At 43.6% G+C, this 19255-nt stretch overlaps 1 protein-coding gene across 1 annotated transcript in view; it reads right to left on the minus strand.

Moving 5' to 3' along the window:
* RAB44 (RAB44, member RAS oncogene family) overlaps window positions 1-16363 on the minus strand; it is a 29928-nt gene extending 13565 nt beyond the window's left edge. The window contains exons 1-6 of the mRNA XM_039856140.1: window positions 16317-16363; window positions 11710-11927; window positions 4351-4462; window positions 2445-2619; window positions 1073-1219; window positions 329-419 (exon numbers count right to left, since the gene is read on the minus strand). Of these exons, the coding sequence (XP_039712074.1) occupies window positions 329-419; window positions 1073-1219; window positions 2445-2619; window positions 4351-4462; window positions 11710-11927; window positions 16317-16341 (768 nt within the window). The 5' untranslated portion in view covers window positions 16342-16363. The remainder of the gene's footprint in view (window positions 1-328; window positions 420-1072; window positions 1220-2444; window positions 2620-4350; window positions 4463-11709; window positions 11928-16316) is intronic.
* Window positions 16364-19255: the final 2892 nt, after the last annotated feature.

Below are 19255 nucleotides of genomic sequence, written 5' to 3' on the forward strand. Positions count from 1 at the left end.
CAGACCTGGGGTCCAGGGTCCCCCAGGATGTCCCAGCAAGGAGGGGTCTCAGGACAATTTCCCTGGCTCAGGCCTAGATTGTGGCAACAAGGAAACTAAGGCCCAAAGAGTGGAAGGACTGACTCCCAGGGACATAACAAGACCTGGCAGAGAGGGGTAAGGGCTCAGGCTCGACACTCCTTACCCTATTTCTCTGGTTAGGAATATGAGAGGACCCACTCCCACCAACCTCTTGCTGCCCTACACTGGCCAGTCACTGGCCCCACTGCTTGGCCAGCAGAGGCATCCAGGGCAGGGGGAAGGAGCAGGCGGCTTGCGGGGAGCCCACCTGGGCCTGCAGCTGCTGCTTCTCCCGATGGATCTGCTGCTCCATCTCCTCATACAGCTGCTGGACCTCGCGATGGTGGTCAGAGTCCCGCCTGGAAGAGAGAGCAGGCGAGCCAGGCTGCCCATCAGCATTCTGAGACTCTGCTGCTGATGGAGGTGGTCTGGACCTGGGTTTGGAGTCCATCCTATTGCTCATCTCACTCTGTCAGTGGTCACTGACCCCTGTCGCTCTGAGAACAGTCATCCCCATAACAGGCCCCCAACCCATATGCTGTTGACATTGGTCACCCCGATCCTATTATGCTAACTTCTGGATCTACCACCAAGATATTGGTTCCCTTGGCCCTGTCATATCACCCCATCGCTCTGTTCCCATCTCCTGCTGTCACCATCCCCCTACCTCCATAACTCAGACCTCCATGCCAGGCTATGCCCATGCCAACTCCAGGGTCACCACAAGCATTGTAATCTACGTGAGTGGTACTCTGGAGTTGAGTCCCACAGTGGTCCTGCACCAAGACACATTCAGTATACCTAAAGCCCAACTCTGTCCTCCCCACAGGTCCCCTAAGTCATGCCCTCTTCCAGCTCAGCTCTGCCCCATGCAGCTCCCAGGTGCTGCTGTGGACCCCTCGCCTCCATTATTCTGGAGCTGAGGGAATTCAACGAAGATTCAGCTAAAATGTAAAGAGCACCCACTGCATGCCAGACACTGAGTGAGGGAGAAGCCCCGACTCCCACTCACTTCCTCAGGGTCAGCTCCAGAACCTCCTTGTCGGCCCGTGCCTCCTGCAGACGGCTGGTCATCTTGGCCAGGAAACCCTCCAAGTTGTCTGCCAGCTGGGGTTCTTCCTGCCGCAGCTGTCCCCACAGCTGCCAGATCTCTGCCTGCCTGGGGAGGGAAGGAGAGCCAGAGATAAGGTATGAGGGGGATCAGAAGCAGGGGAAGCCCCAGCCGTCCGTGTTAATGACGACACTCTGAGAGACTTGGGCGTGAGGGCTGAACAATCTATTTACACACTACAGGTGCAATCAAACGCCACCTCCTCCAGGAACCTTTCCCAGATGTCCCCTCCCCCTTTTTGAACCCCCACAACACGTTTTATCTCCATGGTTTGGTGATTAATTGTGGGGAGGGGGATTTGGGAGTCTGATGGCCCAGGGCTTCCATCTCCTTTCTCTCTTCTCCTACTCTGTAGCTGTGTGACTTTGGGCGAGTCGCATGCCCTCTCTGGGCTTATTTATAAAAAGAGGAGGCTGATATCTGCCCAGCAAGTTTGCTAAAGAATGAGACATGCCCAGTGAAAGTACCCGCTTGGAGCCTGGCACATGGTTTGCACTGGATAAATGCTGCTTTCACATGGACTTAATTAAGTTGTGAAGACAGAAAGCTGAGCCCTGGCCAAGCTTCCAAGCCAGTTAACAGCTCCCCACCACACCCGCCCCGCCAGCCTGTACCCTAAGTCTCACCCTGTCTGTCCCACAACAATGGGCCCCACCCTCTGAGGGTTTGTCTCCTGGGTAAGCCCCTTGCTGGCTCTGACAGACCCAGTGGGACCTGAAGGGTGGGAGAGGGGCATTTTTAGGCAAGACCCTCCTTCTCTGAGCATGAGTAAATATCGTGAGCCTAGAATCTGAGATAGTTCAGAGGAAATGCCCCCCTGTCTCCAAAGCTGCCCAATCCAGGGCATCACCACGCCTGATGTTACCCTAGTGGGGACCCTCTTTTTGAGTTAAAAAAGGAACCCACCCTCAGGGCACCTCATATTTTTGAGAACGTGAGTACCCTTGGGAAGCTGATGCCCCAGCTTGCTAATCCCTCTGAAGACTGATAATACAGGGCAGGATAAGGAGGGAGGGGCTGGGGGTAGGATGGACTTCATGTGAGCAGTGCCTCCATTTAATCCCACAACAGCTTTTATGTTCACTCTGCAGCCAGAGAAACAGAGGTCAAAGGTTAGGTCACTTGCCCGTGGTCACACAGCTGACAAGTGGCCAACCCAGAATTTATACGCGGCCTCCCACTTTGGCCCTGTGTCCAGGTGAGCCCTCGCCTGCACTGACTGGCAGTGCCTGTCCTGTCCCTCCCCTTCCCACATACACTGTGCTGGCCTTACTCGGGAAGTAAGTGGCCAGTCCCCAGCTGCTCCATGAAGGCAAAGAATGCCTCCTTCTCCTCAGTGTCGGCCTCCTCCAGCACTGGGAACCTGGTGGCTGCAGATCCTTGCTTAGAGGACAGTGGCCTCCTTTTGCGGAGCCTGTGGGTGCTTGAGCGGGAACCAAAGATGTTCTCTGTGGGACAGAGGGGGACGGAAAGGAACAGAGTGGAGTTGGGCTCAGCCCTTGACCTCCCACCTTGCCCCGCTCCAGCCCTGGGGGAAATAATTTTATCTGTGTTGGTCACATTTGTACAGGCCCATGTTTATACATTCCTCATGTCAACATTGGGAGTCTACTCAAGGTAGACACTGTGACACTAGGCCCACTTTACAGATGAACATCAGAGGTCCAGAGAGGCCAAAAGACTTGCTGGATGTCACACAGCAACTCCATGGTGACCAACACATTCTTTATTCACTAAGTCAAGAGATATTTATTGAGCATCTACTTTGTGCTGGGGACAAAATTGGCCCGAATCCCTGCTCTAGTGGAGCTGACATTCTAGTGAGTGTGAAAAGGATACATTTTTAAAAAGTAAATGTTCTAAGTGAGCCAAAGGAATAAAAAAGATAATTTCCATTGAGAGACTGGATAGGGTCTACTTCAGAAGGAGTGGTCGGTCAGGAGGACCCTGAGGAAGTCACATTGGAACTGAGAGGTGGATAACAAGAAGGCAAGCATGAAGATTCCTAGGGAGGTATATTCCAGGCAGAGAGAAGAGCACATGCAAAGGCCCTGAGCTAGGAGCCATATTGGCACTTTGGAGACAAAGAGTGGCATTGAGTGAAACCAAGAGATTGGCAGAGTCTGGACGATGCCCTGTGGGCCCCAGGAAAGGGTTTAGATTTTGTTCCACAGGCATTGGGAAGTCCCTGGTGTTGTGCACGAGATCGGATACAGATATGAAGATGGCCCTTGGAGTTGCACAGACAGCAATGTTCCCTCTGAACCTCCACATTTCAGGATCCAAATCCCACTCCCAGCTTCTCAATCACCAGAACCGAAACACACCACCTGGGATGGCCGCCAACCAATAAATGCAGATTTATGGCCTCCCTCTCTGTTGTCCCCCAAACCTTTGGAGACTCAACAGACCTGAGAACTCTGGATGGCTTTGCAGACATCTAAGGCTGAACTGTGCTTTGTAGGGTCTCTGCAAAGACACCACGCCTTCCACTCCCTGGGCCAGAAGGCCTTCTCTCATCGAGAAGATCAGCGGGAATATTGTTTCCTGCGGGCCTTAGTCTTTTTAGGTCCTTTTAGCCTGTCTCAAGAAGCAGTATTGGAGTAGCTCAGCCCAGTGGGGACTAAGGACCTGGGAGGTCCCCACCCACTAAACTTCACCATTTGCTGCTCCCTGGAGCCTGGAATTCTCTTAACCAAAGTCAGAATGTGAAAGCTTCTGCAGACAGAAACAAAGCCTGTGGTCTCTCAAGAATGGGGGGCACTTAACCTGTTGCTCAAGGGAAGCTTTTTGTTGGGGAGAAGACAAGGAATGCATCAGAAAGCAAGACTGGGTCTCTCTGGAGGAGGAGGATGCTCAGGGGAGCCCACGGCTAATCAACTGTTCTGGCTGGTTGGAAAGGAAGCAATCAGATCTCCTGGGCTAAAATCAGATCTTTAAGGCCCAGCTCTGCCTCAAATCAACTGCCTTCCCACCCAGGCTTAGTGTCCACATCTCCACAGCAATCAGGATTATCGTCCATGCCCTGAACTCTCTCAGGGATGTTGTGAAGGTCGTCCGGTTGGTAAGGTGTCACTGTTGCCTTTCTTGTCAGCCCAGCCTCGGCCCATGCTGGGCACACTGCATAGGACACCTGGCTTTGCTGCAAGTCCCCAGAAGCCCTCACAGGACAGACATACTGAGCCCAGAGCTGAATTCTTCAAGGGAGAGGCGTCCCTTCTGCTCCACATCCACCCAGTCAAATATCATCTCCGGCTCCTCCTCACTGCCCAGGAAGCTGAATGTGGCCGCCTGCAAGGAAAGGATAAGTTGGGTGCTATTGCCACCGGGGAAGACTCTGGGCCACTCTCAAAAAATGGGAGGTGTGTGTCTTCAGCCACCTCCACCTCCTCTCGCTCCAATTTTGGAGTCCCACGCCCAACCTGACCCAGGGCCTCCCCTTGAGACTCACAGACCCCATCTAGCACAGCTCTCTCAGCAGAGCCTCGAACTTCCTCCACACCTTGTCCCTTCCTCCATCCAACATCAACACTTATCTGTTCTGAGTCTCATCCCTTTAGGACCCTAATAAAGGACAGTAGCTAATCCTCCCCAGATTGTGTTTATCAGTGTTCAAAAATTATCTGAAACTTAAAAATAAGTCCAAAAGGTGGACAGCATGTCCTTTCAGTATTCTACATGGGCCAAAGCCACGCAAGCGTCTTCTTCTAGACTATAGGAATGTATATAATTCATCTCATGAGACTGATGTAAGGTCCCAGACTACATGAAGTCATAGTTTAACTTGCAGATTTTGTCCAGGAGAGCTATAAATAATTTTTGTCTGATGGAACAGATAACCCCGAAGATTTAGGGCCTGTTTATAACCAGCTTTTAAAATTCTAACTCAGCAATCTGACTCTAAAAAATTTCTTTGTTAAATTACCTACGTCTTTACATGCTCTTTCAACCATTCATAACATCTATCATTAATTAATGAAAAATAAAATCTTCAATATGGATTTATTTTATTTTTGCCTAACGGTCATGATTTGCCTTCTTGGAAATTAAAGGTTTTGGAGATTCCATGGAGATGTCCAAGTGGACTCAGCTGTCAAAACTAAGTAAAGTTGCTGGAGAGTATTTTCTCTGCTTTATATTAAGTATAATTATGCAAGTATACATTTTATTTTTATAAGATCTGGATTTGTTTTTTTGTGAAAAAACTAGTTAATCTGAATTTCCTATGCTTATTTTGTCTAAACCAACACTATTTGTACGTAATGTTTAAGATTATGAAAATTGTAAATTTGTGTTCAACTAAATTGATTCATTATTCTAACAAATTTTATAGCAACAGTACTTATATTTTGTAGCGTGCCACCTTAAACACAATTTCCAAGATCCTTAGTAACTTGAAAAACCTGAATATTAAATTAAGAAAATTTGAATACTGAAAACTTAACTACTAAGTGTAATTTTAAGTTTATATCTTTTTTACTTTTTACTTTTACTTGCATCGCTTCTTGACCTTTGGGCTAAGATCAAGTGTAGTACTTTTACTTGCTGGAGAGCAGCTATATCTTTGGGTCATATTAATAAGTGAATTCATTTTGGGCACTTTAAATAGTTGTGTAAGAGAAAGTAGGGACTCAAGTAGATATTTGTATACCCATGTTCACAGCAACAATATTCACGATAGCTCAAAAATGGAAGCAGCTCAAAAGTTTATCAAAGGATAAAAGGATAGATGAAATGTGGTATAGATATACAATGGAATATTATTCACCTTGAAAAGGAAGGAGATTCTGCAATATGCTACATTATGGATGAACCTTGAAGACATTATGCTAAATGAAATAAGCCAGTCACAAAAAGACAAATACTGTATAATTCCACTTGTATGGGGGACCTAGAGTAGTCAGATCATGGAGACAGAAAGTAGAATTGGGTTTTCCAGGGACTGGGGAAACAGGAGAATGCTGTTAGTGTTTAATGAGTACAGAGTTCCAGGCGGGGAAGATAAAGACATTCTGGAGATGGATGGTGGTGATGGTTGCACAACAATGTGCATTACTTAATATCACTGAACTCTACACGTAAAAATGATTAAAATGGTCAATTTTATGTTAGGTATATTTTATTGCAATTTTTTAAAAAGTTGTACAAGGGCTATGTATGACTGTAGTCAGTCATGTGAACTTGTGAGCTTTGCTGGTCTAGTAAAATGCTTACATTAGACAGTTCTCAATTATTTACTCCCCAGTTCATTCTGTGAAAATAGAGGTTAATTATTTTGGTTAAAAGTTATAATCATACAGGTGTTTGAGGTTTTACAAGGAACAATAGTGACAGAGAAATACACTGTATCGACAAGGAAATGGGAAACGTTTTTGCTTTCTGAGCAATAAAAGAAATGGTTTTATCTTAAAGTGTCTGGTTGTTCCAGAACGTAAAAATATGTAAAAAGACAAAACCTGAACGAATATAAATAATTGTAGAGGGTTTGCCGAAAGGAAATCTTATTTCCCTTGATTTAGAATACCTGAGTCTGAAAATAAGCTATGAAATATGTTAACGTTTTGCCAAATTTGCCTCCATTTTGATGGGTTTAAAAATAAATTAAAAACAAAACTTATGAAATTTTTACAGGTACATGTTATATTAATGCAAAACTAGAATTGGGCTCCATCTCTATTAAATGATAAATAGGTTTTAGAGCTCTTAGCAAGAGTTAAAAAGAAGTTACTATTTCTCTTCTGTGTAAATTGCCAAGATAACTGATTCCGTATCTTCACAGAATAATTTTCTCTGCTATGCTTTGGCTTAATCATGTTCTAATTTTTAAAAAATATCTAAGATATCTCTCTTATGAAAGATGTAAATATCCTTGCAACCATATTACCTTCTTCTAAGTTTATTTCAAAATATTTTATTTTATTGTCACTTTGATTAAACAAGTACTATTTCTCAGGTTCCCATGATCCCATCTAAATCTAGAGGCCAAATTTCTCTGACAGCTCTTTTGATTTTGCCTTCCCAATGTCAGATTCTAAATTTAGGGGGAAAAAATCAGGATATCTTTCTCTATATTTATTAAATACTTCAGCACTATTATAAGAGCATCATGGCCAAGAAATAACAAGTGTTGACAAAGATGTTGAGAAAAGAGAACCCTCGTACACTGCTGATGGGAATGAAAACTGGTGCATCCTCTATGGAAAACAGTATAGAGCAGCAGTCCCCAACTTTTTTGGCGCCAGGGACCAGTGGTCCTATGAGAATTCAGTGCCTGATGATCTGAGGTGGAGCTAAGGCGGTGATGCCAGCACTGGTGAGCAGCTGCAAACACAGATGAAGCTTCGCTCGCTTGCCCACTGCTCACCGCCTGCTGTGCAGGCCGGTACCGGTCCACAGCCCAGGGGTTAGGGACCCCTGGTATAGAAGTTCCTCAAAAAATTAAAAATAGAACTACCATATGATTCAGCAATTACACTTCTGTGTATTTATCTGAAGAAAACAAAAACACTAATTCAAAAAGATATATGCACACACATGTTAATTGCAGCATTATTTATGATAGCCAAGGCATAGAAACAACCTAAATGTCCATCAATGGATGAATGGATAAAGAAAATGCAGTACATATATATAATGGAATATTATTCAGCCATAAAAAAGAAGAAGAAAAAGAAGAAAATCCTGCCATTTATGACAACGTGGATGGACCTTAAGTGCATTATGCTAAGTGAAATAAGTTAGACGGAAAAAACTAAATACTTTATGATCTCACTTATATGTGGAATCTAAAAGCAACGATTTAAAAGCCCTGAGCTCATGGATATAGAGAACAGATTGGTGATTGCTTGAGGTGGAAGGCGGGGAGTAGGTTAAATGCATGAAGGGGGTTAAAAGGAACAAATTTCCAGTTATAAAATGAATAAGTCATGGTTATGTAATATATAGCACGGTGATTATATTTAATAATACTGTATGCAGGGGTCCCCAATCCCCTGGCCGCGGGCCGGTACCAGTCCGTATCCTGTTAGGAACTGGGCCGCACAGTAGGAGGTGAGTGGCAATCGAGCAAGTGAAGCTTTGTCTGTATTTGCAGCTGCTCCGCAGCACTAGCATCACCACCTCAGCTCCACCTCAGATCATCAGGCATTAGATTCTCAGAGGAGCACTGGTCCCTAGTGCCAAAAAGTTTGGGGACCACTGCAGTGTATTGCATATTTGAAAGTAGCTAGGAGAGTGGATTCTGAAAGTTCTCATAACAAGAAAATAATTTTGTAACTATGTATGGTGATGTATCCTAACTGGACTTATTGTGGTAATTATTTTGCAACATATCCAAGTATCAAATCATTATGTCGTACACCTGAAAATAATATAATATTATGTCAATTAATCCTCAATTTAAAAAACATGAAAAAAATCATTTTCAGAAATTATAAAGAAATTTTTACTTCAAACTCTTGATACTGAAATATTTCCAATATTCTTTTGGACAATATAGATAACTTATAAGGAATTTTAAAAGTTTATTAAGATCAATTAATACAGTTATGCTTAACAAGTGCTCCTAAAAGATAATAAGCTGATCATTATCAAGAAAGAAAAATATCGTAAAAAAGTGTTACATGGAGAAGAAAATAAAAACTGAGGCTTTAACCTGTAACAAACTCTGATATTAAATATGGCTTGAGTGTAAAAAAGAAGAGCATCAAGGGAAGAACTGTCAAATCAGAAGAGATATTCAGCCTTTCCTATGCTAAGTTTACGTAGTAAAATGCATTAACATAACCATTTCAGAAGTTGCATGCTTTATGGGAAGGCCCTGGAGATTTCTCAGTGTCCTTGCTATCCATAATATGTTCTTATCTTCAGGGGAAACACTTATCAAACCCTTATGAAATAGTTATGTACTGTATCCCAAGAGAGAACTTTACTTTCTTCCACTCTGATATTGTTATTGTAATAAATAACCATAGCCTTTCAGTCTCAATACTAATAAGTTTCTGCTTTCCAACTTTACCTGAAGGCTCCGTTAAAAGCTGCAGGCAGGCCACAGTTTGTGTTTTCTACAAAGGACAGACTCAAAGCCTTGGAGGGAAGGACTACACCAGGTTCTATGAACTACTGATGCTGCACTTGGGTACATGATGCCGAGCTGAAATTAGCTAACCTTCAGGCTGAACTAGTGGGCTGACCATTTCTAGGACTCTTTTGAGTCTAGAAGCAGCTAACTCACCCAAGATCCAGCAGAATAAGAATTACTTCCATGGAACTGAATGAATGGTTCAAAGAAATATAGTGTGGTTATTTGTTGATAATATAGTTGCTATTATTTTTATTGTTCTGTTTTTATAGATTTATGAGAAAATCTTCTCTGTCTTCTTGAGCTGTCTCTAACCTTCAGTTTAGTAGATTATTGCTTTTGTAAACTGAAATGAAACATGTTAAATGATATCCGAATCTCACTGAGCCCCTCCTGATTCATAAACCAGTACTTTTACTGAATCTCCTTACTTTCCATGGCAATATAGTTATTTATATAAGTTCAATAAGAATCTGTCTTCCTTTTGCTGGGATCTAGTTAGATAAATCTATTGTCTAACTGTAGTATCACATCTAAGAATGATTCTCATTTAATCAGGTGTGACAAGTCCACTGTAAGGAACACCCATGGAGCCAATGCCTACAAAGCGCTCCTAGGAATCAGGTGATAGAGAAGGCCACTTCTGGGTGGGAGAAGGATCTTAGAAAAATTGAGACCTTCAAGAAGAGAGAAAGTTCCTCATATTTATAGGGGTTGCTGGTGAAAGCTGGTAGAGAGAGTCTTGTTAGTTTCCTCGCTTTAGGATAAAAGGTGGATAGTTGGCTCAAAACTTGCCCAGTTTTAGCACTAAAGAGTTACATCCCAGTCCCAGGCAAACTGAGACAGCTGGTCACTCTAGATAGAAGAGCAAATAATAGAAATTTTAAAGGTCCGACCTAGGATTCCATGTGAAAACTTCTGGACAGCGCTAAAATGGCTCAACACTTCAAAAGCCTAGATTTGCAGAGCAGACTTAACGAGAACCACATATTTCATCTACACCCTTGCTACACCTATAAGAATAATCAAGCCAGACCTAAGAAGACCGGCCTTTTTCTTGTTTTTTTTCTTTTATTTTTATTTTTTAATTAGAGTTGACATTCAATATTATTTTATATTAGTTTCAGGTGCCCAGCATAGTGATTAGACATTTAAATAATTTACAAAGTGATCCCCCTGATTAGTCTAGTATCCACCTGGCACTATACCTAATTATTACAATATTATTGACTATATTCCCTATGCTGTATTTCGCATCCCCGTGACTATTTTGTAACTGCCAGTTTGTACTTCTTAATCCCTTCACCTTTTTCACCCAGCCCACCAACCTCCCTCCGATCTGGCAATCACCAGTCAGTTCTCTGTATCCACGAAGAAGACCATCCTTTTTCATATCAGGACTGACTAAACTCTAGAGATTATTTATGATCACAAAAAAATTATCTGAAGCTTGGAAATAAGGCAAAAAGTTAGACAGTATGTCCTTTCAAGCATGATATAGACTAGAGGAATGCATTTAGTTCATCTCACTGTTTACCTTTAATTAAAGATCCCAGACTTACTGAAGTTACTTGTTAACTTGTAGATTTTTGTCCAGGAGAGACAAAAATAATTTTGTCTAGCAGAACAGATAACCCCAAGGATCCATGGCCTGTTGGACATTAGCCATTTTAAAAATGGAACTCAGCAATCTTATCCTAATACTCTTCTGTCAAATTGCCTATAAATACCCTAACTTCTCAAATGCTCTTTGAACTTGTCATAACATCTTACTGGTTCCCTCATTAATTAATAACAATAATTAATTAGGTAAGACCTTTGCTAAGTGTTGATTTTATGTTTACTTGAAAGTCTCTCTCTCTCTCTTTTTTAACGCTTTTAAAAACTATATTTAACATCAGCCACTCAAACCTTTTTGTGGCCCTGAGGCTGGAACATAGGAAAGGTCAGTTTTGATGGGGGAAGGGCAGTCTAGAGCTTGGAGCAGTACCAGGAGGAGACAGCAGGCCCAGTGAGACTCTAGAAACCCATATAGGCCCCTTTACAGAGAATGAGGATAAACCAAAGAAAAATCAGTCAATCTGGCCTAGGCCACAGCCTAAGACTCCTTTTTGACACATACAACCATGGCCGATCTTGTTTCATTCAAGTTTATAGTCATCGACATGGTTTGATTTCCAGGATTCTGACTGCTCCCCACTCAATGGGCCTAAAATTATATCATTTGCAAGTTATTCCTTTGGTTTAAAGTCTTTTCCTTTGTCTCTGGAAGAGGGGAACACATAAAGCCATATTAGTCTTTTACACGTTGGTGTAAACAAGCTTCTAGCCATTTCTGAGATCAAAGTTTAGATGAGAGAAAGGGGAAAGAAAAGGCAAGCCCCGCCTTTCCAGGAACAGGAAGTCTTAGGAGGCTGCAGAAACGGGATTCAGGGGGTGGGATGGGGTCTTAGCTCACCGCCAGGTCTTCACGGGTGACAAAGCCCCTCTCCTTGGCACCACAGTCCTGGAAGAAGCCCTGCAGTTCTGCAGCTGCCTGGGAGGACCAGGACTCTAGCTCTGGAGCCACAGGGGCATCCTGGCCATCAGCGGGCTCTCGTGTCTGCCGCCGGCGGCTGGAGCCCAGTTTCCGGCCTTTTCGGGTCACTCTCTGTCCAGTCTCCATGCTGCTTTGGCCTGAGGACAAAGAATGGTGACAGGCACTAGGCTGCTACACACAGTCACTGCCTGCTGAAAACCCTCCCATGGCTCCTCATTACTCCTGGAGAAAATCCACCATGGGTGATGAAGCCCTGCCTGGTTGGATCCCCACTGGCCTCTGTGACATCATGGCCCACCCCCACCTCATGGCCTCCAGCACATCCCGCTCAGGACCTTTGCCGTTTCTGTTCCCTCTGCCTGGATATATCTCCAAGATATATCTTTATCTTCTTCAGATCTCTGCTCAATTGTCCAAAGTCTTCTCTGGCTGTTAAGTAAAAGAGCCCCCGTGCAGGACAGGTTCTAGTTTTTGACTCGTGAATGGTTACCCAGGGTCGTCCAGAATCTCACTGTCCAAGAGACCAGAAGCTGCTTGAGGAGCCGTCTCTCCTGCGGCTCCTCTCGCTCATTTCCTCGCATCGCGCCTTCTGGGAAGGAATCCCTCCACAATTGCCTCCTCCCTCTCTCAGTTTCACCTCGCCTCCAGCCTTTCTGTCTCCTCAATGCCATTTCTCTACTCCTTAGGCCAATGCACCAAGGAATCAGTAGCGCCCCCCACATGGCCCTTATGTTCTTGCACGACGTGCTCCTCCTTCACGCCCTCATCCCCACATCCTCACAGCCCACATCAACCCTTCTGAAGCACCTGCCATTCCCAGAATGCCAGATTCCCTCCTACCCTTGCTCCCTTTGCCCCAACCTTCCCGATTTTCGTATCCCCTCACCTAGCTCATACCTCTTCCTCCCTTAGCTTAGAGGCCACGTCCCCAAGAAGCCTTCCCTTCAGCCACCTCCACACTTCAAGTAGGATTCAGTATCCCCTTGTCTGTGGCCCCATGATGCCCCGGGCTCTCCCTATGGATGTCACTGTGCACCCTGGTCTACATTGCTCCCAGCTCCTTAACACAGAGTAAGTGCTTAAGTAAGGGTTGTACAATTCATTAATTGCGTCCTTTCATCTGTTGTTGAAGGTCTTAGGTCACTCAGTCAATTAATAAGGATTTTGATGGATAAAGATTTTTCCAAGTGAAGCCTCAGGACGGCTGGAATTTGGAAGAGGTAGAGTTGGGGGAAATAAATCTAGGGCATGCAAAACCGTATGGGGTGGGAGAGGCTTGGTGTACACATGACCAGGCAGCTTCTTGTGGGCTGTGGGACTTGAGCCAGGCTCTAAAGGAGGCAGGTAAGATCTAGAAGATGTGAACAGCATGCGCAAAGGAACTGAGGCAACAGGAACAAGACTTTCTCAGTTGGAACGAAAGGTCATAGACAGGCTGGGTGGAGGGGTCAGGAAGCTCTGCTTCAGGGATGATGGGCTCTTTCCAGGGGACTGGAGACACTGACTCAGCCTCCTCTTGGGTATATTACCTTACACAGTTTGCATTGGACTTGAATTAAGCAATTGCTCACCCTGAGGAGGCCCCTAAACTTTAAAGTAAAGTAGAGTCTGTCTGTCTGTCTGTCTGTCTGCCTGCCTCTCTCTCTCTCTCTCTCCTCCCCCTCACCCCCACTTCCAGTCTGTTCTTTCTCTCCATTTGTTCCTTTCCATCTCTCTATCTTTTTTTTTCACTCTTGGGGCCTTCAGATGTTTCAGATGCAGTTTGAAGATCATAGACATAAACTGCAGTGGTGTGCTGGAGCCAGAACTGAGGGGCTCTTGAGAGCCAATTGTGTACATCTCTTCCTAACTCAGTGGCTTGGAATCAGCCACCGTGGGAGTATTTACTCCATGTAAATTGTTATATGCCATAAATCATGGCTTTTTCCTCCCAAAGAACAGTTACTGTCATATCTATTCTGAGATGGCTTCCTTCTGCCCAAACTCTTCCCAAGATCTAGCATGCACTTAAGTGAAGCATTTACTGAGCACCAACTGAATGCCAGTAGAGTGGAAAGCAGGCATGCCACAATGCATGTGATTTCCTTAGGTGAATTAGGAAAAGGCGCCCCTTTCTCCTGGCAGTTCATCCCACCCAAGAGAGGAGGTGAGTTCCAGTTACAGTGCTCTGGAGTCAGACAGACTCTGCCTCTCCCGGTCCTGCTTCACTGGCTGAATGACCTTGGGTAAGCCCTTCAACGTCCCTGAACCTCAGTTTCCTCTCTGGAACATAAGACTAATGTTTATCACACAGGGTTGCCATGATGATTAGACAAGATAAAAGTTGAAACCCCACCTCCCATTCTGGCTCTACTTTCTCTTAGCACTTGTCATCTTCCCAGAATAGTTTTTTACTCAATTGTTCTACAAACTTCCCATCTCCTCTTACTGAAATATAAGCCTCATGTGAGTCGAGAGTTTACTCTTGTTCACTGCCTATCCCAAGTGCCTAGAACAGTGCCTCACATACAGTCGGCACTTGGCTAATATTTGCTGAATCTATCATCCACGTAAAGCACTCAGAGCTGTGCCCAGAGTACAGTGATGGCCGGATAAAGGTAGTAGTGACAATGGTAATGACTACGTGGATGAGGGTGAAATTCTATTTGAGCCTAATAAAAGCCAGGTACTCTACAGATACAATTTATCCCCACTTTCTATGAAGAAATTGAGGGAGGGAGGCTCTGAGACTCAGAGACCTGCCCAAGCCATGACATCAGTAGAAAAGCCAACTCTAAATCCACTCCTCCTGTTTGTCATGGGATAGACTTCTCCCAAGACCACTTCCTGCCTCCTTGGTGGGCAGAAGTCTGCTCTGTGGATTACCGACAAAGCAGCCGTGGGTAGGACATGGGCTTCATGGAGCAGGGCCGAGTGGGCAGGCTTTGCTCAGGGATGTGAAACTTGAAAACTCAAGTATCACATGCACTTCTATTGATAGAGATAATACACTTGAGGCAACAAGATATGATTTCATTGCGGAAGCTTCTAGAACTGAAGCACTGGAGGAAGTTTACTGTGATGTGGGTGCCACAATGCTGAACCTATCAGGCTCCCACAAGTCAAGGAAATTAGAATCCTAAATAAATGTCTCATGGCCACATTCTAGGACATAGGACTCTCTTAATATCCCTTTCAGGAAGTTCCTAGTCAAGCGGCACCTCCACAGCCCATTTTCAGCAGTCCCCTAACATTTTATAGAAAAGAAGCACCCAACCCCCACTCTATCACAGGCCTCAGCATCGGCACTCCGAGCCAGGAGCCAGTGTATCCTTCTTTCCCTGGAGGGCCACTCAGTGGCTCCCTCCTTGTCTATCAGGATTTCGGGGGCAGAAAAGCAGCAGGTGTCCTAACAGCCAGCACTGCTGCAAAGTACCTGTCACCATCAGTCAGAGACAGTGTACTTCTCCCTCGCAGCCTTACAGCACACCCGGAAAACAGTTTATGCCTCCTTCATGGCCAAACATGGCCATCAGAGACAGTGGGGACATCTTTCAGTCAACTCTTACACTGGTACACAAGCAGGTGCACGTACCCGCACACACACTCCCTCCCTAACCAGCTTCCATTTGGTCAGCCATTACCTACCACTCCCTGCGGTCAACTCTTACAGTCAGACACAGCAACACTCATCACCATGGGCATGTATGAAGGTCTCTGCCCACTCAGAGTCACTCAGAACAACAGACCTCAGAGTCAGCCAGCAGAGGCACCCCTCCACCAGTGCCCCCTCTTCTGCACATTCCCCATGCTGGATCATTGCTACTTACACCCTTACCAGTCAGAAGGCTCCTCATGACCAGGGCACACATACGCACGCCCCTCAGCTCAACGGCCTCACCTCACATTCTTTGCCCAAAAAATCATACAAAACTTGAAGCCAGACTTGAGAACAACTGAATCCTGCTCCCAGGCATCTATAAAAACCACACCTGCTGTGTAACTCTGTTAGAGGAGCAGGCACCATAGGCTTTCATTCAGGAAGTCGAGTTGTACAAGAAGGATAGGGAGGGGACAGAGGCAGAACTACAATACAGTATCAGCAGGAGCCTTAGGGCCCCTGCAATTTCATCATTCCCTCACCAAATGGGCAAAGAACGAGGTATGCTCTTCATCTCACTTACTTCAATAACTACACGTAATAGCAACAGTCACAGAACCCAAGTTGTCCAAGCTGGTGGGTGTGAGAGATCGCCTAGTGCCTTGTTCTAGTCTACTCACCTCTCCTCACTAACTCAATAGAGAAACTCAGGCTCTGGGAAGCTAAATGACTAGCCTGAGGTCACATGACCATTTAAAGGAGGTCATCAACCCAGTCTCCCGCCCAAGTGCCCTCCATTACCCCATGTAGAGAGCCCCAAATTCATAAGAAAAGAGGGTTTAGCCCTTTGCACCCTTGTCATAGGAGCTGGGTGGGGACTGCTGCTCCCCAATCCCATCCCCCCGCCCAAAGAAAAGAAGCAATGCAACTCCATGGTGGCTCCCACCTCTCAGTGGCTCCCAGTAGTGCATGCAGCCCGTGCCTCCTAGACCTGGTGATGAGGCAACCACTGCCCCAAGGAGTCCACGAGCTCTGGAACTGTTAACAGTCTTGTCTCTTGCTTAATCACTCTTTCCGTTCCCCAGCGAGCCAATCTCCTGTGTTCATCTGCGAGACTTCCTGTAGAAGTGGTCACTGGTTATCCTTTCACAATCTTGCTTGGTACTCCTGAGGCCTCCTTGCCCTAGAATCTTGGAACTGAAGAATGCTGGAGCTGGGAGGGAGGTTCTTCTAAGCAGAGGCTCCAGTGGTGAGGTAGACTGCCTCAGGTCACCCAGGCCTTAGTGGCAAAGCCAGAAATTGGACCCTACTCTCTGGTCAACAGGGTGATGCCATGCCTTATCCCAGCCAGAGTGTTGATGGGCACAGTTATGGCTAAAGCTGGGTGTAAAACTGCACACCATGCCTTACCTCAGGGCTTCACTCTCAGACAGTGTCTTGGAATACCAGGGGAAGCTTACATTGAAATCATCTTTTACAGAATAATCTAACCTAATACCAAAATATACTGTAGAGCTACAATTATCAGAACAGTGTGGTACTGGAGCATGAATATAAATGGATAAATCAATGGTACAGAAAAAAAGAATAGACAGGAATAGATTCAAATATATATACGGTAATTTAGTGTATGATAAAGGTGGCATTTCAAATCAGTGAGAAAGATGGATTATTCAATAAACCATTAAGAGAATGGGCTAGCTATCTGCAAAAATAAACAAAGTTGGAGCTCTAACTAAAATAACTCCATATGGACCAAAAGTTTAAGCATTAAAAAAAAATTGTACAATTATATGTTGTTTGGGATTGAATTCAAAGTATTTGAAGGGTAGGGGGATGGGTGGGGCATAGAAGAAATAATACAGGCCCTGGCCCTGTTCTCATTAATTACTGTTGAGGTTGGTGGGGAAACCAGTGGCTCATTCTATTCTTCTCTCTACTTTTGTGTCTGTTTGAACAAATGCCATAAAGAATCATGGGATAATTTTTAAATAATCTTGGAGCAAGCAAAGCCTTTCCAGGCATATCGCAAAGCATTAGAAACCAGAAAAGAAAAGATTGAGACATTCAACTATATAGAAACTTTAAAATAAAAATAAATAAATAAAACAACCGAATAGCAAAAAAACAAAACCAAAACCAAAACCAAAAACAAAAAACACACTCTTGACAAATAAAAAGGCAAACTACAAAAAATTTCACATATCACAGGAAATAAGCTACTTTCCTCCTTATATCATGAATTTCTACAGATTAATGAAAAAACAACATGCATTAGAGCAATTGGCACCATATGTAAATAGACAGTTCATGGAGGGAATATCAATTGCTTTCTTTTCCCTAGTAATGTGAAATGTTTTCTTTCTATTTTTAAAAATTAAAGTATAGTTGACATATTATATTAGTTTCAGGTGTACAACATAGTGATTAGATATCTATACACTTTACCATATCATGACCATGACAAGTTTAATAACCATCTGTCACCATACGAAGTTATTATGATACTATTGAATATGTTCCCTGTGCTGTACATTGCATCACCGTGACCTATTCATTTTATAGCTGGAAATTCGTACCTCTTGATCCCTTCACCTTTTCCTCCCATCTCCCATCCCTCTCCCCTCTGATTACCATCAATTTGTTCTCTGTATCTATGAGCTTGTGTTTTGTTTTGCTTGTTTGTTCTTTCCTTCAGATTCAACACATGAATGAAATCATATGATATTTGTCTTCCTCTGCCTGATTTATTTCACTTAGCATAATACCTCTAGGTCCATCCATGTTGGACAAATGGCAAGATTTCATTCTTTTTATGGCTCAGTAATCAATTGCTTTTAACTACAGGAAAAAAATGCTTATCTTCACTCATAATAGAAGAAATAAAAATATAACTACAATGAGCTTTCATTGTAAAGTATCCAATTAGTAAACTTAAAAAAAAAAAAACCATGTTGTAAAGGGTGTTTTGTAGGGAAACACCCTCACGTGTTGTTGGTAGGAAAGAAAATTTGTACATTTTTTATGAAAAGAAATGTGATGATATGGATCAACCTTTAAAGCACAAAAATCTTTTTACTCAGCAATTTCACTTCCAGTTGCTAGTCCTACAGGTGATATACAAAATGATAATAAAAAAAGATATTCATTGCAACATTGTCCGCAGTAGCAAAGGACTGGAAACAACCTGAATTTCCATCAACAGGGAACTGGTTAAATAAGCTCTGATAATGTCCATAAAATGGCCTGCTGTGCAGCTGTGAAGAAAATGAGAAAGATCCAGGTGGACTGATATGGGATGACCTTTAAAATATATTGTTGAATGAAAAAAGTGAGGTGCAAAACAGTGAGTAAAGTATGCTTTGCATAAAAAATTGTCCATATATGGATGAAATTTATGCTATATAAATGCACATGCATTCGCATAAGTTTGTAAATGCTTAGAATATATCTGACAGAATATACAAGAAACTCGTAGTAGATGGAACGGAGAAAGAGGGAGATTTATGTTAACAATTTGTGCCATCTTTATACATTACCCATTCAAAACTATATTTAAGAATAATTTGTACGTAGAGAAAGAATGACAAAAACATGGCAAAATGTTAATATTTAGAGACTATTGGTGAAGAGCACAGGGGAATTATTTTACTATTTTTGCAACTTTTCTATATGTTTAAAAAGATTTCAAAACAAAAAGTTTTCAAAATTAATAAATTTAATTTCTAAATAAATATATATTCTCACAACCAACCATAGCCAGACACTGTGCTAGGCACTGAGGATACAAAAGTGGAAAAAAAAAAAAAAACAGAAAAAAAGAACCATATGTAATATGTCTACTAGCAATAAGTGCTGTGAAGAAAAGCAAAGCAGAGTGAGGGA

Source organism: Pteropus medius, unplaced genomic scaffold (assembly GCF_902729225.1).
Source record: "Pteropus medius unplaced genomic scaffold, Ma_sr-lr_union100, whole genome shotgun sequence".
Lineage (NCBI taxonomy): Eukaryota > Metazoa > Chordata > Mammalia > Chiroptera > Pteropodidae > Pteropus > Pteropus medius.